This window comes from Mercenaria mercenaria, unplaced genomic scaffold (genome assembly GCF_021730395.1).
Source record: "Mercenaria mercenaria strain notata unplaced genomic scaffold, MADL_Memer_1 contig_3595, whole genome shotgun sequence".
Lineage (NCBI taxonomy): Eukaryota > Metazoa > Mollusca > Bivalvia > Venerida > Veneridae > Mercenaria > Mercenaria mercenaria.
The window spans coordinates 32,051-58,409 of NW_026461749.1; the positions used below are offsets into that span (position 1 = coordinate 32,051).

General features: G+C 31.0%; 1 protein-coding gene across 1 annotated transcript in view; it reads left to right on the forward strand.

The window, feature by feature from the left end:
• The window catches only part of LOC128553217 (protein mono-ADP-ribosyltransferase PARP14-like), a gene marked incomplete at its 3' end in the record, with an annotated part of 46,384 nt that extends 20,321 nt beyond the window's left edge, over positions 1 to 26,063 (forward strand). Inside the window, exons 6-7 of the mRNA XM_053534336.1 lie at positions 18,340 to 18,464; positions 25,893 to 26,063. Of these exons, the coding sequence (XP_053390311.1) occupies positions 18,340 to 18,464; positions 25,893 to 26,063 (296 nt within the window). The remainder of the gene's footprint in view (positions 1 to 18,339; positions 18,465 to 25,892) is intronic.
• Between the last annotated feature and the right edge of the window lie 296 nt (positions 26,064 to 26,359).

The following is a 26,359-nucleotide window of genomic DNA, read 5'->3' on the forward strand; positions in this document are numbered from 1 at the left end:
GTTAATGAACTAGACATAGTATGTATGGACCATGACTTTTACTACGACAGCGGTGTAAAAAACAGTACATGTGACAAACAAATGCTTTCCAACTTAAATAACACTAAATCAAAAACATTTGGAGAAAAGATTGCAAAACATTTAGTTGTAAAACCTGCAATTAAAACGAAATACAAACTTGGTCTCGGACAAAAACGAAAATCAAAAAACGGGAAAAGGGGGTAGAGTATTTACTTGGACGTAAGTCCTCGGGAGCTAAAAGCTCACTCAAAAAGACCCCCGAAATAACTGCAGAGCCGGTAACTTTGAGCTACCGCTGGAGCGATGAATTAGCAGAAGAATTACATAAACCAATTAAACGAAAATTTATTAAACGAAGAGTGATAGTTAATGATATTGATTATACTTGGTCAGCTGATTTAGTTGATATGCAAGCTTTTTCAAAATATAATAAAGGTATGAAGTACTTGTTAACATTTATTGATATATTCAGTAAATATGATTGGGTTATTCCATTAAAGAATAAAACCGGAGAATCTGTTACTGAAGCATTTAATAAAATAGTTTCAGAAGGTAGAACACCCACAAATTTATGGGTAGATGAAGGAAAAGAATTTTATAACAAAACGTTTGAATCATTTTTTAATAAAAATAAGATTAACATGTATCATACATTTAATGAAGGAAAAGCTGTTGTAATTGAAAGATTTAATAGAAGTTCAAAAAGAATAATGTGGAAATATTTTACAGCAAATAATACTTACACTTATTTAGATAATTTACAGGAAATGGTTGATATATATAACAAAACAAAACATTCTAGTATAAAAATGACACCAACTGAAGCCAGTAAAAACATAAATAAAGGTACTGTTTATTTTAATTTGTGTGGTAATTTAAAGACACCAGAGAGTACACCAAAGTTTAAAATTGGTGACCGAGTTCGCTTAAGCAAACTTAAACGACATTTTGAAAAAGGATATACACCAAACTGGACAGAAGAAATATTTATAATTTATGGAATTAATAACACAAATCCCAGAACATACACTATTAAAGATTTGAACAATGAAATAATTCAGGGCTCATTTTATGAGCAAGAACTTTTACCCACTAAACAAGACGAGACTATAAGAAAAAACAAGCTTTAGTAAAGTGGAAAGGTTATAATGAAAAATTTAATAGTTGGATTCCGTTTAGTGAATTGAAAAAATTTAATTTAAAAAATATATTATATAAATGAGTAATAAAAAACTAATTTCTAATGAAGACAACGGATTTCCTAAAATAGAAACAATAGATCAATTAATTATTCACTTGACTAAACTTGCTGCTGCTTAAAGAAAAAGTTATAAGTTTTGTGGAAGAGTAAATACAGGATTACAAATTATAGCAGGTATTTTTGGTTGCTCAGCTGCATTAGTACTTGTTTCAGCTATTCCTATATTTGTAGCAGTTGCTGGCACTGTTCCATCAGTAATTACTATATTTATTAATAAACTAAAAATTGGAGACAAAAAAGCTATTTTAAAATAACATCATCATAAAATAAAACAACTAATAACAAAAGCACGGATCGGAAAAGTAAATAAAGAAGATCCGAATAAAGTTATTCAAGATATTTTTACAGTACTGTTAGAAATGCAGAAAGAAAAAAAACTATTCAACACCTCTTGAAACACATATGAAGGAATTTAATCTTAACGGATATAAAAGAAGATAAAGTTTATTTTAATATAAAAATCTTTAAGTGCGTTGGTAAAGATATTTTTTTTCTTTAAGTATATTATATAGTTGAGAAAAACTATATCAGATGAAGGTAATATTGCCTCAGGAAAAAGTACATTTTTAAATGTTATTAAAGAATATAACCCTGATTTTAAAATAATTCAAGAACCAATTGATGAATGGAAAAAATCTTGAGTTTGTAAAACCAAATGCATCCCTTGGTAGTCTTTGTTATACAGATAATTTACCTAGACTTGCTTTCAAAGATCCTTCTAAATACACATTTCCTTATCAACTAGCAATTTTGAATAGTCATATGAAAATGTTGGATTCTGCTAAGGAATTTAAAGGCACTTCTTTTCTTGAACGATGTTATTTAACTTATAATGTTTTTATGAAAATATATGACGACAAAGGATTTATAAATACACCCGAATGGACAGTATATAATCTTTTTTCAAATGATGGTATAAAAAATATAAAGAACCACCAATTGATGCTTTTATTTATATTGATACTGATTATGAAGAGTGTTATAGAAGAATCCGAGAAAGAAATATAGAAGAAGAAAAAAGGTATTAGTTTAGATAATTTACAATCAATAGAAATCTCATATAATAAATGGTTTCATTAAATGGAACGTGCTCAAATGTACCATGGATGTCCTTATAAAATTTTACATATTGATAATGATTCTGAGAAAAACTCAAAACATTATTTAGAAAATATAAAAAGATTTATAAAATCTCTTTAAGTGCGTTGTTAAAGAATTTTTCCAAAGGTGTATTATATAATGGTTAATAGAAAAGTAGATAGAATGATTATGCCAAAATTTTCCAGTACTTTAGGAGAAATAATGAATGAAGATAAAAATTCATATAAAAAAGTTCTTAAAAGAAAAAATGTTATTAACTCAAAGCTTGATAAAATAGTTAGTGGTGAATATAAAAAACATGTTATTGATCAATTAAAAAATGTTATAGATCCATATCTTTTTCAGAAAAAAACTATATAAACGCGAATGTGGTTGTTTGATGTTAACAAAAGAAGAAAACAACAAAAACTGTGATTGTCCAATTTCAAACAACAACCGAAACAAACCCCAAAAAGTTATTGCAGCGGAACTCACTGGAGGTTCTGCCGGGACTGAAAAAACATATAAAAGCATTTATTCAGCATCTAAAGATCTTGGTATTAATTCTGGTTTAATAATGATGTGTTGTGAAGGAAAAAATAGAGTAAAAAGCGGCTTTTCAAAACTTAATGGAAAAAGATATAAATTTAAATACTTTTAATTTTTTATGTTTTATTGCTTATTGATTTATTTTCTCTAATTATAATATAGATGAGTTATAGAGAAATTGAGAAATCTACAAAACAATATTTTAAGAAATTTGAAATTTAGATTGAATATATAAATGATCAGAAAAATCAATTATATTTAACTATAAGAGATTTATTTGATATTCTTAAATCTGAACTTAAAACTTTAAAAGGTATAAAAATAAATGATGCTTTAAAATTAACTTTTGCAAAAATTAGTAAAACAGATACAATATATAAGTCAGCTTATTTTCAATCAAAGGCTTTAATTTTACTAATAAAAATGAAATAATAAACATTTTACATCAAGCTTTTGATGAAATAATAAATAGAATTGGTAATTGGATTTCAGAAGGAAGTGGTTGGAGAATAGAGTCAGTTGATGCTCATTACATAAATAGATATAAATATAATCCACTAGCTGCTTCAAGTTATTTAGAATTACCAAAACTGTTACAGAATCTAAAGAAAGGATTAATAAATATAAAGAATGATGATAATGAATGTTTAGATGGTGTCATTTGGCTTATAAATTTCCTGCAAAAAATCATTCCGAAAGAGTTTCAAATTACAAAAAAAACATATAAAAGAATTAGACTACTCCGGAATAAAATTTCCTGTTACTTTAAACCAAATACCTAAAATAGAAACTCAGAATGAAATTAGATTTAATATATTTGGTTATGAAGATGGACAGGAGTCCCTGGGAACTTCCAGTTCTCATAACAATGTTTATCCATTGTACATTTCAATATATATATATACAGAACAATGTGACATTTGTTAATCAATAAAGATAAAATAAACCATTATGTCTGGATGAATGATTTCAATAGATTAATGTTTCAAAAAACAAAATATCAACATAAAAAACATTTCTGCAAATCATGTTTACAAAATTGTTCACAAGAAAGAATATTAAATGAACACATTCCAAGTTGTTTAGTTATTAATGGTACCCAAAGCGTAGAAATGCCAAAAGAAGGAAGTAAAGCTTATTTTAAAAATTATCACAAACAATTATCAGTACCTTTTTGTAATTTATGCTGATTTTGAATCAATTAAGGACTTCGGACACTTTCTATATGAGTTTGCCTACTCCAAGAGTGAAAAATAAACTACTAAGAAATAAGTATTTAATTACATATGCCATCAAAATACATATTTCCGATTATTTCTTAAAGTCAAATTTTCAATATTTGTTTAAAAGAACAGTGTTTTTTGTTCTAAATAGAATTACGTATCCTGCTATATAGATATAAAGAATGTTTTTCTTTATACAACATTGTTCCCACCCGTGCATCAAAACCATATTTGGCTAGCATATGTAGATATTAATTATTCACATTTTCTGTGACTATTGTGTTGATGCAAGGGGTGGAACAGTACTTTTAAACAAAAAGTATAAGTACAGGGTGTTCCCAAATGTAAAGTAACCAATACTTTTTATATTCATTTTTAATAAATTGATAGTCACATACTTTTACATCTGTTTGTAACTCAAATACTTTACAAATGTTTGAAATGGTACACATAGGCATTTTATTCATGTAAAGTAGTGAAAGAAGCAAATACTGCAAATTCATTATTATTCGTCGGGTTAAATTTTTATTGGCTTATCCTGGTTGTTTGTTGCAGTAGATTGACAAATATATACTTTAACATACTTGCAACACACCAGGTAATCTTCTGCATGAGCCCCCATCCCCCCCCCCCTCCCCTTCAACCCACCCCACTCACGACGCGCACGCCACTAGCTATGAGGATGTAGTTTGTTTTCCTTTTTTTGTATTTCTTATATATTCTTCATTTCTGATTGATATGCTGATATGCATGTGATGCATAGGTCAAGAACAGTAGCTTTATGACAGGTCATATCAGTGACGGTTTCACATTCAGTATGATGCCACGAAAGTGATGTGTCAAGTCGCTTTCCATGCAGATGGCATATATAAATACGGCTAGACGCGAAAACGAACTAAAAGATCCAGCCGAATTTCAGGTGGAGTTTTTTATAAAGCGACCTGGATACATTTTTATTACATGTTTAAGCCAAATAAGCCGTGCCATAAGAAAACCAACATAGTGACTTTGCGACCAGCATGGTTCCAGACTAGCCTGCCCAACTGCGATGTCTGGTCAAGATCCATGCTGGTCACTTTCAAAGCCTATCGGAATCAGACCAACCATTAGCGAACAGCATAGATCCTGACTAGTCTGCGCAGATGCGCAGGCTGGTCTGGATCCATGCTGGTCGCAATTGCACTATGTTGGTTTTCTCATGGCACGGCTCATTTGGCTTAAACATGTGATAAAAATGTATCCAGGTAGCTGCATAAAAATCCACCTGAAACTCTGCTGGACTTTTTAGTTTGTTTTCGTGTCTAGCAGTATTTATATATGCCATCTGTTGGTTTTCTCATGGCGCGGCTCAAATGTTAGCTGTGCCACTGGTACTTATCCCAAACAAGAACAAGTCAAATGGTTTATCGCGGCCAGAAATTTGTACAAACCGGACAGAAGTTGCGAAATTGTCATTTGTGCAGGAATGAAGCGTTTACCATAATGTCCAGTACTGGACAGATATAGTGACCATGCACGGACACAGCCAATTTTCTCAGAGGGGGTCCGATCCCCTGCCCCCACCCCCCACCCGCCCTGAAAATTTTGCAATTTGGCACTTCATTTTTTGCATTCTGGGACAGTTTTATGGACTAACCTGTTAAATTTGCGAAAATGATAAAATCAAGCTTTCTTGAAGGTAAAATTCTTAGTTTCTTTTAGATAAATAATATGAATTATGTCGGGGTCGTATGTAGCAGCAGCCGCATATACTTTACATGCAGTCCTAATGTTGCTTTTTTCGAAAAACATTTTCTTTCCTTCTTGTCTTCTTTCCTTTCTTAAAGATTTTCCAGAGGGGGTCCGGACCCCCGGTCCCCATCCCCCATCTGGATCCGCGCATGGTGACATATCATGCTTTCTGTTTATGTAGGTAAACTTGTGTTTGGTTAAATTTCAACAGAGCACAATTGTCTGAACAGTGTACAAACTCATTACTGTTTTTTTTTTCAGGCAAGGGTGGGAAAAAAGTGGTAGACAATGAAAGCAGTAACATTTTTATTAAAAAAAAAAATAAACAATGAGACAAACATTTCCAACATCTTTGGACGGTTCAAAAATCCCATGTTAAACATACGATAAAGCCCGAAACGCGTGAAAATGTTCCGAATGTAAATCGGGTGAAGTAAGCGCTCTATGTAGATTATGCGTCTAGATTGATTAAACTGGGCGAGTCTACTTACTTATTACTTGAGGATGAATAAAAACGTGTTTTTAAATGTTGCTCTTTAACAAGGGTGGCGGTTGAACTACAAAAAGTACAACAACAGTTGATTCACAACAAATCGAATGGTATGTTTTATAACCAGTAGAAGCTAGTCGTATTTACGCTTATGAGACCTGTTTCACCCATAAGTAAAGAATTGACAGGTCCATCATGAAATATTTTCCCCATCGTGCAAATACTTGTCCTACTCAATATGATCGCGGCCTCATCGGCCGCGATCAATAAATCCTACGGCCTTAATAAAATGACTGTCTTTTCTTAGTATTAATGTTATGTAGAAACAAAACTATCTGCCATCACTTATAACAGAACTATACAGACATGTACATGTACATTTAACTACCTGAACCACTGTAATAAAACTGACCGGTCACTTATACATGTATACCTATTCACACATGTAATGCATCAATAAGTTTACATTACGATCAGTGTATAGATAAATCAAGTACAGGTTGTTTGCAAAAATATCGTTCTATTTTTTATTTATTTATTTACAGGATTTTAATCTTAAAATGTTATTTTTTCCTGAAATAAAATGATTTTGTCACTTTATTTGACTGGATTTTATATATTTAAAACTTCCGTTAACTGATGATATTATAATTTTACGGAAATAAAACATTTTATTTTTCCAAGAAAATATACCTTGGCCTAGATAAAATAAGAAAAACATCTTGATAGGAACAGGTACAAACCAGTTTCTGCTGTAATAAGTTATCTAACACATTGGTTTATCATTAACTCGAAACGATTTGGATATTGTTTAAATACTTGACGGGAATTTTGCCTTCAAAATGTAGGCTAGAAGCATATGATAGTGTCCGAAGTCCTTTAAAAGTTTCAACAACTCTTCCGAATCCGGAATCTTCATTTAAAGAACCATAACAAAAACATATAGATTGTGGTTATGGTTATAATGTTGTTTGTTGTTACGACGATAAATATACTAAACCAACCCAGATTTACAGAGGCCCCGGCGCCGTCTACAAATTCATTGAGAAAATGCTTGAGGAAGAGGAATATTGTAAAGAAATATTTAAAGAACATTTTAATAAAGATTTAAGAATGACTAAAAAGATGAAATTGAATTTAAAAATCCAAAGTCTTGTCATATTTGTGGAAAAGAATATAAAGAAGATGCAAGTAAGAGATCATTGTCATATAACAGGAAAATTTAGAGGTTCCTCTCATCAAGATTGTAATATTAATTTTAGACTAACACACAAAATTCCTGTTAATTTTCATAATTTAAGAGGTTATGATTCCCACTTTATTATGCAACAAATAGGAAAATTTAAGAAAGAAGTTAATGTTATTCCTAACAATATGGAAAAATATATGGCATTTATGATTGAGGATTTAGTTTTTATTGATAGTTTTCAATTCATGTCTCATGTCTCAATCATTAGATAATTTAGCAAATAATATTCCAGAATTTAAATATCTTCCGAAAGAATTTCCTGAAAGTTTAGTGCAACTTTTAAAAACAAAAGGAACTTATCCTTATGATTACATGGATTCATTTGAAAGATTTAAAGAAAAAAAGTTACCTTCTAAAAAAGATTTTTATTCAATTTTAAACTCTACCGATATTACTGACGAAGAATATGAACATGCCAAAGAAGTCTGGAAAAAATTTAAAATTAAAGCAATGGGAGAATACCATGATCTATATTTAAAACTGACGTTTTATTTTTAACTGATGTTTTTGAGAACTTTAGAAAATTGTGTTTAAAATACTATAAACTTGATCCATGTCATTATTTTAGCAGTCCCGGATTAGCTTGGGATGCAATGCTCAAAATGACTGAAATAAACCTAAATTTAATAACCGATATCGATATGTATTTATTTATTGAAAAAGGTTTAAGAGGAGGAATTAGTTATATTTCAAATCGATATAGTAAAGCTTATAACAAATATATGAAAGATTATAATCCAAAAGAAGAAAGCAAATCAATATGTATCTCGATGCTAATAATCTTTACGGTTGGGCAATGAGCCAACCTTTACCTTCTGGAAAGTTTAAATTTATATCCGAAAAACAATATAAGAAATTAGTTGCAAAAGGTAAAACTAACTTTAAATTTGAATGTGATCTTGAATATACAAAAGAATTACATATTGAACACAACGGTTATCCTTTTGCTCCTGAGAAGCTGCATATACCAGATGAATGGCTTTCTGAGTATAGTAAAAATATTAAAAATTCTTTTGGAATAGGAAAAAGTAATGTAAAAAAGTTAGTTCCAACTTTAATGAAGAAAAATAATTACGTACTTCATTTTAAAAGTCTTGATCTTTATGTTCAATTAGGATTAAAAATAACTAAGATTCATAGAATATTAACTTTTGAAGAAAGTTCATGGTTAAAAGAATATATTGATTTTAATACTCAAAACAGATCTAAAGCAAAAACTTCTTTTGAAAATGACTTTTTTAAATTAATGAATAACTCTGTATTCGGTAAAATGATGGATAATTTACGTAAAAGAGTTTATATCAAGCTTACACATGATGAAAATCTTTTATTAAAATATATAGCAAAACCTTCCTTAGTAAGTTCAACAATGTTTAATAAAAATTTATTTGGAATTCATAAAATAAATGAAAGTTTATTATTAAATAGAACTTGCTATGTTGGAATGTGTATTTTAGATTTATCAAAGTGTTTGATGTATGATTTTCATTATAATTATGTTAAAGAAAAGTACGAGGATAATTGTAAGTTATTATTTACTAACACCGAAAGTTTATGTTATGAAATAAAAACCAAAGATTCATATAAAGAATTTTATAAAAATAAAGATTTGTTTGATAATAGTGATTATGATTCTGAATCAAAATTTTATTTCGATGATAATAAAAAAGTAATTGGAAAGTTTAAAGACGAAGCTGCAGGAACTCCTATTATTGAATTTGTTGGATTAAGTAGTAAAATGTATTCTTATTTATTAGAAAATCAAGTTAATATTAAAAATGTAAAGGAATAAAATAAATCAGTTGTTAAAAAAGTAATAAATCATTCTGATTATAAAAATACTTTATTTAACTCAACCAAAAAGAATAATACTTTGAAAGTTATTCGTTCAGAAAAACATAACATTTCCAGTTATATTGTTAATAAAACGTCACTGCCATGTTATGTTGATAAAAGATATATAAAACCAGATGGTATTCATACATTAGGTTATGGGTTCTTAAATTAAGTTAAAGAACTAGTTTCTTAAATTAAGCTACCGTAAATTGTTAATTGAATATTCTTAACGTTTAAACCATCTATATAAATAACCGAATTCATTTTAAATTGATCAGCATAATTAATTGAGATTGTTTCATTTTTTCTGTTATTTTTTGCATTGTAACTTTGAAGAATTTTATTTTCTTTGTTTTTTAATTCTAATTAAACTTCTCCTTTATTTAATTTAATTGCATTTATAAGAATAATTAAGATGCATTTTTGTTTAATTGTTACATTATTACCATTTTGAACTAAACCAGGACTAGCATTACTAACTTTCTATTGAAATAATCCACTATCGGTATTTTCAGTTGCAGATGTTAAAAACAAAGGAGGTTTTCTTATCATTCGTCTTTCTATTTTACTTACTTTTTCATTTATATTATTGAATATTCCCATTATATAAAAAAATAAGTTTATTAATTAACTAGATAGAATGTGACATAACTTCCAGCATCTATAGTATAATATTGACTTGTTGACAATCCTGGATAAATGTGAATCATCATTCATTTGTTTAAATGAATTTCAATTTTTTTCTTGAAAAGTGATTTATCTGTCCACTCATATGTTATATTTTCCTATTCATTTATTTGACTCAAATCATCAGGCCCGCTCCATCATTCAAAAATAATATCATCAAAACGAGATTTAAGGAAATAAATAATAATATTGACTTCAATTATGTAATCCCCATCTTGTTGGACTAGAAATACACTCTTTTCCACTCCTCGGAAGACGATATATTTATGATATGTTTTAATAAAACTTTTATAATCTGTAATCTTATTAGCTCGTATTCCAAATAATACAAAAAAAATCTGTGGTATTAAATACTCTTTGTTGTAATAGTCCGTCTTCAATATCATATCTTCTTCCAGGATGATTCTTTACATGTAGTTGTCTGTTATTATAGTATTCAAAAAGAAATACTTCACGTCTTACTTTTTCTAGTTCTTCTTCTGTTGTTTTATATTTATTTTCATGTTCAAGAATTACTTCAGCTAAATCATCAACTCGTTTTGTTGTAGCAACTTCAGAAGCAGACAAATTGTCAACAGTATTTTTTGTTCTGGCTAATCGTGTTTCTTGTTTTAAAAAAAAAAACCATTTTTTACTTTTGTAATTTCTTCAGCATTGGTGGAAATTGTTTTAACATTAGCAGTGATTGATTCTCCTTGTTTGATTGATTTTTCAACTACAAAGTCCAGATTATTTTCTATTTTTTTTAATTTTATCATTAAACTGCACTATATCTTTTTGTAATATTTCTGTAAGTGTACTTAATTCCGCGTACTTTAAATTGTGGCGTGTGTCGACAGTACTAATCAAAATTCGAAGTTGTTTCTTTAAAATTTCTATGTTAGAATTAAGCTCTTTTTCAAGATTATCTAATGCTGTGTCATGGTTATCACCTCTTTGGGAAGCTGTCTTTTCAAGTTCAGATTTATATTCAGCAAATTTAATTGAAAATGTATCGAGTAAATCTTGATTCTTTTTTATCGTTTCCGTATTTAGTTTATTTATTTCTGTTCTGATTTCTAACTGATACACATTTTGTAACTTTTTCTCAGCTTCAATAATCTTGTCTTTTAGTTCTTCATGTTTAATCATACTATCTTTTAATTCTTCAACTTGAGTGAATAACATTTCAAAATTAACCCGTAATACTTCTTTCATCTGAACGTCTGTCAAATCAGATTTTTCTTCAAGCTCTTTAATAGAATCAACCATAGTTTTCATTTCGTCTTCAAGTTTACCTTGTAATTTAATTATTAATAATTGATTCTTTTTAAAATCTGTTTTTAATTCTTCAATATTCCTTACTTCTTCTTCTAATGTCTGTTTTATACTTTTGATATCTTCAAGTTTATAGTCATCTATTACACTTTGAACTTTTTTAAACACAAACCGTTTTGCAACTGCATCGCCGGGTTTATCTGGATTTCCTAGGTTTATAAGGTTATTACCTCCCATATCTAATGCTCTGTTCATTGTGTTATCATGTTCCTTATTTTTATGAAGATACGATTCCATGTCTTTTTTAAGCTTTTTGTATTGTTTTCTAGTGGCATAATCACTTAAATCAATATCAAATTTAACTTTACTTATACGGTCTGGTTGATTAATTTACATCATTAAAAACTCCCATCTATATAATTCCCGTTAAGTTTTTTCTTAAAAACTTCCTTGGTTTGTCAACATATAAGAAATCATATTTTTGTTTTGTTGCATTAGCAAAAGAGTTGTGGTCTATATTTTGTTCATTATAAATCATATCATTTTCTCTTTTACCTGGACTTTTAAATAAAATATAATGTGAACAGTTAATACGGATATCCTTCGGTGTTTTATAGGAAGACTGACTTAAATAAATAACACAACAGTTTTTGTGGCGTCCTTCAATAAAATATTTTGTTATTTCATTCTGAACCTTGTTTTCTTCACATACAAAATCATCAAATATTACTACTTTTTCTTTTTCTGGTTCAAGATCATTAACATCAATTATTTCATTATTAGAACATTCGAGTATTTCATTTGGATCTACTTTAATTCTTTTTGCAATTTTACTTAAGTGGTCTATTAAATCTTGATATTTAGACTGTTCTAGGTTTTTAGCATACAGGTATAATTTATCATAATATATAAGAGGTTTTCGTAGCATATGCATTAATGTATTTGTTTTTCCTGATCCGGAAGATCCACATATTAACATTCTTAAACATGAATCTGGCATAAAAGGATAAAATTGTTCAAAGTTATTAGATTTATCGCTTTTTATATCATAATTAGGAATTTTCATTATATAATAATATTACATTATCTTACATTATTTTACATTATCTAACATTATCTTACATTATTATATAAATGCTAGCAAAACTTAATGAAATAAGAATAAGAAAAAACTTAGTCGGACAAAAGATAAGAGCTAAGAGATGAAATAATGAGAGAAAAAATCAAAAAAAAGTCAAAAAGAAGAATTGTCAAGAGAATTAGCGTTAATTCCAAAAAGTATTTCAAAAGATCTGACACAAAGTATTACTGAATTAGCTAAAGGAATGCAGGAAGAATCTAAAAGACAACAAGCTTTAAAACCAGCTCCCTATACACCAATAGATTGGGGAGATAAATCTGTTGAATGGATTCCTCAAGATGAATTTAAGAAATTAGAAGATTATGGAAGAGAAAGGATGGGAATAACCGAAAAACCGTTACCGCCAGAGAAAATAATAACGAAAGAAGAGCTTGATAAATTAACAGAAGAAGAGATTAATAAATTAAAAGAAAACTATGTAACAGAAGAAGAAATGAAAGGTGGATCTATTAGATTATTATTAAAATAACATAAGGGTTCGGATCCGAATGGGTATGAAGAATTTCCTGAAGAATTGGGGACAAGACCAAAAGAAAAAATGTTAATTTAAATGAAGGTGTTGATATAGACGATTTGGGTTATTTTCCAACACCACAACAAGTGTATGAAAATATCCTTGACACCGATCCATTTTCTGAACCGGTCGGACTATTACACCCAGAAATTCTTATAGGCCGTGTGACAACAGAAATAAGATCCCTAAATGGTAAAGCAACGGGTTTAGAACGTAATCCTGATAATAAAGAAAAAGTGAAAGAAATAAGAGCTGAAGTAGATAGTTTTTAAAATTACAAAGAACGAATTAAAGACATCATTAAACTTAAACCTACATATATGGGAAAAGGAATAAGATATCACAATCCATATAAAGTTTTACCAAATGGTAGATATGGTAATTTAATTATTAACTTAAATAAACTTTATGGTCAAAATAAATTAATTGCTAAAGATAGAATAACTGGAAAAGACGTTATTAACGCTTAAGTAGATAATGATTTAATTGATTTGATTAATAAAAGATATAACAATAACAAAAAGCATTCAATACTTTCTAGAAAAAATTTAAAGAATTAACAGAAAAATCAGGATTACAAGTCTTTGTACGTGTGATCCAAAAGAACTGATCAGTAACTTGGAGTTAATTTGTGGTTCAATTGATGCCGGAAATAATAATGAAGAACTTAAAAATGAAGGTATTAGCATAATTGATGAACTATTAAAAATGAATGAATTGTTACCAGAACAACATGAAATATTATATAAAAAATATTTTTCTTGAATATATAAATGGAACAAAAAATAGTATTAAGTTCAGAAGCAGTTAAAACAACACTACAAATACTCCAAGCGATTTTACAGTCAGATTCAGTCGGTCTTTAATTTTAGATAAAAATAAAACTGATGTTGTTGGTTTGGATAGTATTAACACTATGACTTACTCTTGGCATAATATTAGTGAATACGATAATAAAAGAATTCGTCATAATAATGGTAAAGATTGGAAAGATATCATATTTACAAATGGTTCTTACAGTTATACAGACATTAAAAATTATATTAGAGAAGCACTAATAAGTAATGGTGATTTTGAATTTGATAAATCAGACATTGCTCCAATAAGTTTGGAATTTGATTTAAGTAGTTTTAAGATATCAATTTCAATTCATGATAATTTTATGTTGGATTTAAGAATATCAAATTTTCATACATTGCTTGGATTTGAGAAAAAGCCTTTGAGAAATACTGAATGGGGAACTACGACACCAAATATAACTAACTCTGTGGATACAATTTACATTCATTGTGATCCAATTGATAATTCAATTGTTGATGGTAATTTTAGTGATATTATCTATGCTTTAAGTACTGCAGATTTAACAAGAGCTTATCCATTTACAAAAGAACCACAAAGAGTTCGATATTCTGAAATTAATAAGAATGTTATAAATTCAATTAGAATATGTAGTACAGATGTATTTGGTAATATAATTAATTTTAATGGGGTTGAAACAAGTTTTACACTAATTTTAAAAGAAATATAAATATATAATGTACAAGAAAGTTTATGACAAAAATAAAGGAATATTTATTTATGTTGATGCTCAAACTGGGGTGGAAGTCTCTGAAGATTCCATCTCTGGTACAGGTATTTTTGACACTTTAACGAAATTGTTTTCAAGTGCTGGAAAAAAAGCTCTGGAAACTGCAGGAAAAGCAGCACTTGAAAGTGGAACCCGCAGGATTGGAACGGAAGTTGGAAATTTAGCTGCTAATAAAATTACAGAGAGTTTTAAAAAACCTGTAACACCTGCTCCTCCGGTCAAGCCTCCGGCGAGCTCCGCTGCTGTTGGTAATTTAATTGCTAAGGAATTACAAAAAACAAATTCAAATAATGAGGAGGAGGATATTGGTATAAGGTTAAATAAATTATTGTCAGGATCTGGGGCTTCAGCTCAGCGTAAACGTATTAACAGATTAATTTATAAAAAAATAAAACAATATATAATATACATGTTTAGAACAAAACAGTATTGTGAAAGATACGAACTAACCCCTATTCAATTAGATACACCTTTAATTTCTGCTTTGGGAAATAATGTTAAACAACAAAAAAGTGGGTATCACTTTACAATTAATGATAGAAGTTCATATTTTGATTGGTTTAATGGTTATTTTGAAGTAAGTTTTAAAGTTAATAAATTTGCTAATGGTAATAATTATGCTGACGGAGATCAAATTGCTTTAATTAATAATGCAGCTTCAATAATTGATCAGCTTATATTTAAACAAAATGGAAAAATTGTTTATGATTGTAATAATTTATACAAGGTTATTAACTTAAAACATTTAGTTGAACTATCTAAGGATTTTGCAGAATCAACTGGAACAAATGAATTTATTTATTTAGATACTACTGCTACTGCTGCTGATGATGATAATCCAGGTTTCAAATTTAGAAAGGTATTAATCCAGGGTGGTAATGAGGTAAATGCTAAAATTCCGTTGGATAACTATTCATTTTTTCAGGGTTTGGAACAAAACATGTTACCACCAAGTCAAATACAAATAACACTTCAATTAACAAATGATGAGGAATTAATTTACAGAGCTAATGCTGCCGATGCAGGTAGGGTAATTGTAACTAGATTAATTTTGTGGGTTCCACGTTTAATTTTTAATGAATTTGAATTTAATTTAATTTTTGAAAAATATATAAAAACAGGGTGGAAATACCTCCGAGAAATGATAACACAGTCAACAGATACACAACAGACTAATATAACTTTTAGAATTACAGCTGGGGTAATAAAACCCGAACATGTGTTTGTTTATTTACAACGACCTGATAAAAGTAATTCACAAGAACATAACCCACATTTATTAGATACATTTAAAATTAATGCTGCAAATGATAATTGTATGTTCGAGTCTTGCCGTCTTGAAGTTGGTAATGGTGTTTTTTATCCCGAAACGGAATACACAAGTATATCAAGAATTTATGATGATGTTCTTAATTATTATTATAAACAAAATAATAAAACTACTGGAAGTTTCTTAAATAGATTTAATTTTAAAAAAATTGCTTGGATTTGTTCATTTTAACTTAGAATTTAAAAAAGGAAGGAATTGCAGAAGATCCTAAGCATATTACATTAACAGCTAAATTAAATGTTCGGTCGGCAGCTAATGTCCGTGTTTATGTAATTATATATTATATGAAGAAACAGTTACAATAAATACTATTGGAAATGAACTTGTTATTGTTTACATAAAATAAATTTTAGATATATAATGACATCAAATTATATTGAATATAAAGTAAATTTAACAGATGGACAAAAGAAAAACAGCGAAATCTTATAACAACAAAATTGTTAGATTAAAATACGAACAATTACGTGGAAACTCCCCTTTACTTTTAACAAAAACACAAATTAATCAAATTGAAAAGGCTATTAGAAGTAAGAAGGGATTAGAAATTACAATTTCAAAAAAAAAAACAAATGTCCAGTCAAGGTCAAAATGGTGGATTTTTAGGAGCTTTGGCCGGATTAATAGGAAAAAAAATTCTTCCAATGGCAGCAAAAATAGCTCCAAAAATATTAGGACCGTTAGGGGTCGGAGCTTTGTCAGGGCTTGCCAGTCCTGGTGTCAGTAAGTTGTATGGGAATGGTATGATTTCAGTAGCTAATAATAAGAGAAATATGATGATACCATATATTACTCCTAATCAAAGAAAACAATTAAAAGGAACTGGGATGCTTAAATTAACTCCAAAACAAAAACAAGAACGAGGTTTTTTAGGTATGCTTGCGGCAAGTCTTGGAATAACTTTGATTACATCTTTGTTAAGTGGTAAAGGCATACAAATTGATTCTCAACGGAGACCTTACAGACGAATTCCTATAGTAGAAAAAAAATTATAAATAAAACTATTTCTAACTTTGAAATTGAACAATGGGTAAAACAATTAAAAATTAAAAAAATTAGGGGTGTATTTAGAAGAAATAATTGAATGTGGAATAATTAATTTAGATAACTCTATCGGACCTGGAACCCATTGGGTGCGTTATGTTGGGAAAATATACTTTGACCCATTCGGACTTCCTCCACCAAAAGAAATAATCAAATATAAACCTAAAGGTAAGTATAATAACATACAGTATCAAGAAAAAACAAGTACACTTTGTGGTTATTATTGTTTATTTTTCATGAAAATGTTACAAGATGGTATAAACATTTATGATTTATTATACAAATTACTAAAAGCTAACAATCTAAAACAAAATGAACAAATAATTATTTCATATTTCACATCTCAATACAACAAGTAATCTAAAAAGAAGCGTTTACACTGTAAACGTTACTAAAAATAGATTTAGAAATTGTTGAATTTGAGAATTAGAATAGATTTAGTAACTATCAAAGTGACTTGTCTCTTTCTAGTCTAATGACTATATAAGATAATATCCTATTAAGAACCCACAAAAAACATTACAATAATGTTTTTTTTTATAGAAATGTTTTATATCTTTACATGAATAATACTTCTATATGAATCTATAAAACAACATGATTTAAATCAAAACCTAGCTACATGTTTTGTTGCTTTCTATGGAGTAACATGCGAGCTTAATTTCCGTGTATTACCTTAAGCAAAATATTAGATAAAATTCATGACAAAGAATTATTGACTTAGGTCATGAATGACACGACTTTAGCTAATGTAAGGGAGGCAATCCAGTTCGAAGGGAATTGCTTTAACACAGTCAATAATTAAGGGAGAGAATTCTCGCAAATTCTCGTTAAAAGCTGACCATGGAAAAAAAATTCCAATCAATAACTTGATAACAACTTGATTCAGAATGTTGAAACTTAATAGGATGATTGGACATGCAGAGTAGATAACATCTAATGATTTTGGGGTCGCTTGATCAAAGGTCAAGGTTACGGGGGCCTGAATATGGAAAACCGTTTTCATTTCATAACTTGAGAACCACTAGGCCCAGAATGCTCAAACTTGGGATGATTGGACATGCCAAGTAGATGATCCCTATTGCAGCCAACCATCGGTGTCTCTTAAACTTCACTCCTGTCCCCTATTGACTTCTTGCATATACGACTATGCATTGGGGAGACATACGCATTTTTACAAAAGCATCTTCTAGTTAAACAGACAGATTTTGAAGTTTATGAACGGGTCTTGGTGACACTCCAGTTTGAAAATGTGAATGCAAACTGTTTAAGAGAACATAGACATATATCATAGGCAAATATTCATGTAACGTGTTTTACTTTATTTTTACTTTCCAGATGGAGGAGATAAATGATATAGCCAAACGTTATCATCTACATTTTGAGGCTGAAACTGCAAAAGGAAAAATAAAAATATCTGGATACCACGAACATGTTTCTGAAGCTTTAGAAGAAATTCAAAGGTATGATTTTCTATCCAAGTCCATGTACTAACGTTTTTGCATACTCTCACATTTTAAATTAATGTATTTGCTTATATCTTAAATCATATTATACAAGACTGTTTACAGAATTGAATAGCTCTTATTACTACTGGAAACGTAGATAGTGATCCGACATAAGGTATGGATTTTACAAAATACCTTATTAGAAAAAAACATCGTCATCATCAGCTATTTCACATGACAGAGTATCATATACACATTTGTTTTAAAGCGACTAGCCCACACATCGTGGTGTAAGATCTTGAAATATCCTACTTTTCCTATATTCACCCTTATGTCGCATATTTGATGTTATAACAATGTATTCTTCATCAAATTCTGTTGAAAATCCTTTTTCTAATAAATCTAAAATAAATGCATTCATCTACGATTTCTGATAAGGGTTTCCCAGCTTATAAAAAGGGATTCCGTTCAGCGAGCACCTTGCAAACCTTACTTGTCAGTGAGAAAAAATACAGTGATGTAGAGTAATGTGGCAAAATGACGCGTAATGTAGCAAAATGGGGCGTAATGTATAAATAAATTTAATACTAGAGCTAAAATACTTGCGCAATGACATTTTTTGTTCCTTATAAAACATTTTCTCTCATGAATTATGATAATTATTACGATAATTATTATTTCATATATGGTTAAACACATTATCTAAGTAGCATTTAAAGCTAAGTTCTGATGCCCTATACAGGTATCTAAGCGTAATGCCGATCCGTAATGTTAGTAGAGGCGTAATTTATGTATGAAATTTATACCAGAAGAGTGACATGGTGTATTGCATAAAAACATTTTTTCTAATAAATTGACGAGAAATGTTATTTCATCTATGATAAACCGCATTATATAGATAGCACTCATAGCGAAGTCCGGTGTATTGATGTTGAACGTTTAGTATATATAGGCGTAATATTGATTATAAATACAGACTTTGTTATGATACAAACACTTTTAAAAACTTATGAATAAACATTGTATTGAAAATGAAATAATTAGTAACGTTTTTATGGAATACAAAATGATTAACTTGCATGTTAATCCGCATTTATTCCTTGGGTTGGTAGAGTTAATGTTTGATTCAGTCCTTTTCGTATCAATGTGTTTTGGGTATTATTCGCAAGATTCAAGTATGAGCTTTTCTTAATCATAAGCATCTCAAGTGATGGTTTTACGAGATATTTTCATTTTATGATATCTTAAATAATGCAGTATTTTCTCTCGTTTAAAATCCCGTGCATTTTAGCTCACCTGAGCAATGCTCAGGTGAGTTTTTGTGATCGCTTAAGGTCCTGCGTCCGAGGTCTGTCGTCTGTCTGTCCGTCGTCTGCAACATTTAGCTTGTTTATGCGATAGAGGCTGTATTTTTCAACTGATCTTCATGAAATTTTGCTAGAATGATTGCCTTGATAATATCTAGGCCAGGTTCAAAAATGGGTAATCTGCGGTCAAAAACTAGGTCACTAGATCAAATCAAAGAAAAACATTTTGTATGCATTAGAGGCTGTTTTTTTCAATTGATCTTCATGAACTTTGGTAGAATAATTATCTTGATGAAGTCTAGGCCAAGTTTGAAAATGGGTTATCTTGGGTCAAAAACTAGGTCATTAGGTCAAATCAAAGAAAAACCTTGTGTATGCGATAGAGGCTGTCTTTTTCACCTGATCTTCATGAACTTCTGTCAGAATGATTACCTTGATGAAATCTAGGCCAGTTTTGAAAATGGGTTATCTGGGATTAAAAACTAGGTCACTATGTCAAATCAAAGAAAAACCTTGTGTATGTGGTAGAGGCTGTATTTTTCAATTGATCTTTTTGAATTGTGGTCAGAATAATGCCTTGATGAATTCTAGGCCAGATTCGAATATGGGTCATCTGAGGTCAAAAACTAGGTCACTAAGTCAAATCAAATAAACACCTTGTGTATGCAATAGGAGCTGCATTTTAAACCGGATCTTCATGAACTTTAATCAGAATGTTTGTCTTGAAGAAATCTAGGTCGAGTTTGAATATGGTTTATCTAGCTTCAAAAACTAAGTCACTAGGTCAAATTAAAGAAAAACCTTGTGTACGCAATAGGGGCTGCTTTTTACACTAGATATTTATAAAATTTAGTCAGAATGATTGCCTTGATGAAATCTAGATCAAGATAGATACGGGTCATATGTGGTCAAAAACTAGGTCACTAGGTCAAATCGAGGAAAAACCTCGTGAGACTGTATTTTTCAATTGATCTTCATGAAATTTGGTCAGAATGATAGCCTTGATTAAAATAATATCAAGTTTGAATATGGGTCATCTGGTGTCAAAAACTAGGTCGCTAGGACAAATCAAAGAAAAACGTTTTGTTTGAGATAGAGGCTGTATTTTTCAATGGAGGTTCATGAAATTTGGTCAGAATGATTGCCTTGATCAAATCTAGGTCAAATTCGAATGTAGGTCATCTTGGCTCAAAAACTAGGTCACCAAGTCAAATTGAAGAAATACCTGTTTACACTTAAGAGACCACATTTTTGGTCCGATCTTAATGAAAATTGGTCAGAATATTTGTTTCCATGGAATCACTAGGTCAAACAGTCAAACATATTTACACTGTTATGGTGTGTTTCTCAGGTGAGCGATTTAGGGCCATCTTGGCCCTCTTGTTTCAAATAGAATCTTAAAATGTGCGTCGTCTTTTCTTAGTAATCAAGATATCTTGAAAGTAGATGCGTAATGATGCTATTGGAGAAGAATCTTCGACGGATTTCATCATGTGTTTTTCTTATGGTAGATTAAAGAAGTATCCGATTTAATTTCTCATTAAAACCTATGATTCTAACAAATATTTTGTTACAATTTACTGCAAGAGCCTTATTAAAGATCAGTTATTTAGCAGACTGCAAAATTTGTTAAAAATATTTTTGCGCAGTGGGAGTCAGAAATCGGTGTTTTCATGTATTTTCATGATTTATTTACATGTATATATCGTTATGTTTGTTGAGGAAATTCACCAAGTGTATATTATCTACAAAAAGTGATAACTGCCTTCCATAGTTTATGATTTGAAACTTATTTTGTAAGTTTGTAAGGATCCTAGTGTTCCTCTACCAAAATTGTTCAAATTATGCCTCTGGGGTGAAAAGAGGCCCTGCCCTTTTGGTCCCAGATTTAACATAAACATATCTATAGGGGAAAAAATCTTCTTGTCTGAAAGTTCAAGGTATAAGCCTTTGATATGTATGTAGCATTGTCTAGCGGATCTCTGACAAGATTGCCCAAATTATGCCCCTAGGGTGAAAAGAGGCCCCGCCCTGGGGTCACTTGTTATATGAGTTATATAGGAATAAATACTTCAAAAATTATCAAATCATATTTCCTAGACTACTTAATTATAATTACCTGATGATCCCAAGTGATTAGGGGTCACTTGACTGTGACCTTGACCTGCTGACCTTCTTGTTTTTTTAAGATACAGCGACATGTCAGTTTTGCACACCGATCTTAAAACTGACTTCAGTGACCATGAATGTGACCTACTGACCTACTTTCTAATATTATAGCATCAGTTCGCCATTTTAAACATGTGGCTTATTTTACTCAGGTGAGCGATCCATGGTCATCATGACCTCTTGTATAAACTTATATATGGAAAAACTTCGAAAATCTTCTTGTCAAAAACCACAGGGCCTAGGATTTTAATATTTGGTATGTAGCATCATCTTGTGATCCTCTACCAAGTTTGTTCAAATTATCCCCTTAGGGTCAAATATGGCCCCGCCCAGGGGGTCACATGGTTTATATAGACATGTAAAGGGAAAACTGTCCAAAACCACAGGGCCTAGGGCTTTGATATTTGTAATGTAGCATAAGTGAATGGTCCTCTACCAAGTTTGTTCATATTATCAAATATGGCCCTGTCCTGGGGGTCAAAAACTCTGAAAATCTTCTTGTCCATAACAACTGGGCATAGGGCTTTGATATTTGATATGTAACATTATCTAGTGGTCCTCTACCAAGATTATTCAAATTACCCCCTAAGATCAAATATGGCCCCGCGCTGGGGGTCACATGGATTATATAGACTTATATAGGGAAAAGATATGTAGTATGTGTTATGCTCTAGTGGTTCTCTACCAAGACTGTTCAAATCACGACCCTGGGTTCAGTATAGGCCAAGCCCGGGTGGTCCCTTGTTTTACATAGACTTACTTGTTTTTGAACCAGTGGCAAAGAAATTTGGACCACAAGCATAATGTTTGGTACAGATTTTAATATTTATCTTGAATTGTCTTATACATGACCTATTGACCTACTTTCTTATTTTTGAAGGTACAGCATAGAAATTTAGACCACGTTGATAACTTCTGATACTGATTTCAATACTCATCTTTAATATTCTTAACCCGCATGGCCCTCTTGTTTTGCTATGTAGAGCTATTTTCCTTATATTCTTTGCAATATTTTTTTTTTGCTGAAATCTCATGACAGATCTATGCTTGACATGTAGGTAGCATTTTCATAATGAAATAACAACATGACAGAATTTTTCATGGAAACCACTACAATTTGGGGTCTCATTTTTAGCCCATCATCATCAGATATCAGATGGTGGGCTATTCAAATCACTCTGCGACCGTGGTCCGTCGTCCTTGCGTCCGTTAACAATTTCTCGTTATACCATCTCCTCAGAAACTACTGGGGGAATTTTGACCAAACTTTGTCAGAATGATGTATTGGTACCCTAGTTGTGCCCTACTGAAAATCAGACTGGTTCAAAAAAATTTGAGTGAGTAATGGCCCTTTGTTTATTTTTATAATTTACATAGATCTTCTTGTTCAAAATCACAGGGCCTAGGCCTTTTATATTTTGTATGTAGCATCATCTAGTGGTCCTCTACCAAGATTGTCTAAATTGTTTCGCTAAGGTAAAATATGGCCGCACCCCAGGGGTCACATGGTTTATATAGACAGTTATAGGGAGAAACTTTGAAAATCTTCTTGTCCAAAACCACAGGGCCTACGGCTTTGATATTTTGTATGTGACATCATTTAGTGGTCCTCTACTCAGATTGTTCAAATTATTCCCCTAGGGTTAAATATGGCCCCTCCCTAGGGGTCACATGGTTTACATAGACTTATATAGGGAAAAACTTGTCCAAAATCATAGGGCTTACGGCTTTGATATTTTGTATGTGACATCATCTAGAGGTCCTCTACTTAGAGTGTTCAAATTATTTCCCTAGGGTCAAATATGTCCCCGCCCTTGGTGTCACATGGTTTACATAGACTTATATAGGGAAAAACATTGAAAATCTGCTTGTACAAAACCACAAAGCCTAGGGCTTTGATATTTATAATGTAGCATCATCTAGTGGTTCGTTCTCAACCGAATTTGTTCAAATTATCCCCATAGGGTCAAATATGGCCCCGCCCTGGGGGTCACATGGTTTATATAGACTAATATTGGGAAAAACGTTAAAAATCTTCTTGTCCATAACCTACAACATTCAAATTTGGACCACATGTATAGTTTTGAGTGGCTAGATGAACCTTGACATGAGTTAACCTTGAACTTGACCTAGTGACCTACTTTCACATTTCTGTAGCAACAGCCTTCAAATTAAGACCACATGTATACGCTTGTGTACCGAATTAAACTTTGACATTGACCAAGTGACCTACTTTCACATTTTGTAAGGTACAGGCTTTGGACCATTCTCATAGTTTTGTGTTCCGAAATGAAACTTGGCCTTGATTTTGACCTAGTGATCTACTTTCACATTTCTCAAGCTACAGCCTTCAAATTTGGACCACCTGCATAGTTTTGTGTACCAAAATGAATTTTGACCTTGAAATTGATCTAGTGACCATTTTTCACATTTCTCAAGCTACAGCTTTCAAATTTTGATCACATGCATGGACCATATGCACAGATTTATGTACCGAAATGAATTTGGACTCTGTAGCTCCAGCCTTCAAAGTTGGACCACATGCGTTGGTTTGTGTACCGAAATAAACTTTGACCTTGGCATTGACCTATAGACCTACTTTCACATTTTCAAAGGTACAAGCTTCAAATTTGGACCACATGCATAATTTTGTGTACCGAAATAAACTTTGACCTTGAAATTGACCTAGTGACCTACTTGCACATTTTTCAATGTACAGGCTTCAAATTTGGACCACATGAATGGTTTTGTGTACCAAAATGAACTTTGACCTTGAGATTGACCAAGTGACCTACTTTCACATTTCTCAAGCTACAGAGTTGGACCACATGCATAGTTTTGTGCTCTGCATTGAAATTTGACCTTGATTTTTACCTAGTACCTACTTTCACATTTCTCAAGCTACAGTCTTCAAATTTAAAGCACATGCATAATTTTGTGTACCAAAATGAACTTTGACCTTGAACTTGATCTAGTGACCATTTATCACATTTCTCAAGCTACAGCGTTCAAATTTTGACCATATGCATTGACCATATGCACAGTTTTATGTACCGAAATGAACTTTGACCTTTCTTTTGACCTTGAGCTAATCTTCACCATGTGATCTCTTGATTTTGCAGTTTGTGTTTCGACAGAAAATATTTCTCTTGCATCAAACATGACCCCCACTTTTCTTTTGATTTTTATTCAGCACTGACAATATTCTTCAAGAAAATGTAAGTTACAGACATTTAAAATGGTTCCTGATGTGTGCTGCGGCCATTGGAAATATGTCAAACTTATATAGAATAAAGAAGAACAGCTATTTAATGTGTTGTGACCTAAAATACTGTCACTTCGCGTTCTATATTTATCAATGTTTACATTTATAAAGCGTTGCAACGGTTTATAAAAGTGAAGGAGAAAAACTTCGAAAACTCGAATGTTCCCGTAATTCTGAAAACAAGAAACTATATCAAACATTAAGTTTTATGTAAATATATAAAACCGTGGCGGCATTTCGCCTTTCGGTGATATATATATTTCTTTAATCACAAATCACAATGCGTGGGTTAGTCGCTTTAAATTATTTTGAATATTGCAAACCAGATACGCATTTATAAATTTCACCGTTTAAAGAAAACAAGACGAGGTCCCTTGGTATATGTAAGCTGGTAAGTATTTGTCGTTTGAAATATTCTCAGCATTTAGTGTGGAAGGTCGTGGGCTTGCTCTTTGGCCGCGTCATACCAAAGACGTGAAAAGGGTTACTAGTACCTTCCTCTCATTTTTCTCAACATTAATAGGATAATTCTAGGACTGGTCAGCCCTGTGTCAGTATAATGTGACTGGGTGTGTCTAAGGCGGGAGGCAGGCAGGCAGATCAGGTCAGATTCTTGTGGGAAAACAAAACTTACCGTTTAAGATGAGAGGGAGTAATTAGGGTGTGCAAAAAAAGTACTTTTGCTACATTGAATAATTTTAGGGTAATAAATGCAGCAAAAATGGATCAACACAGTACCACGTATGTTGAATTGCTGAAGAAACCGGTTCAGTGGTACTTCGTAGAAAATGGTGAAATGAAGGAATTTGATAAAGAAACCAATCTTTATATAGAAGCCGCCAGGACAAACCAGAAACTACAGTTTATATTTAGGTGAGTGTATTACTTTTTCCAGTATATTAGTTGATGGAAAATTAAAATCATATCGATAACCATAGTGTCGATATACTTATTCCCATTTAATTGACATGTTTTTGTTGAGCACGCTTGCGAAAGCGAACACTTAGTTGTTCAAATGGCTGTTCGGTGTATATGCGTGCGTGCGTTAGTCCATGCGTTCGTGCGGATTTGTTTGTCCGGACCATAACTTTGACATGCATTGAGCAATGTTGTTTATATTTGGCATGAATGTTCATGTTAACCTCAGTGAGACGGAGTGGCATGCGCAT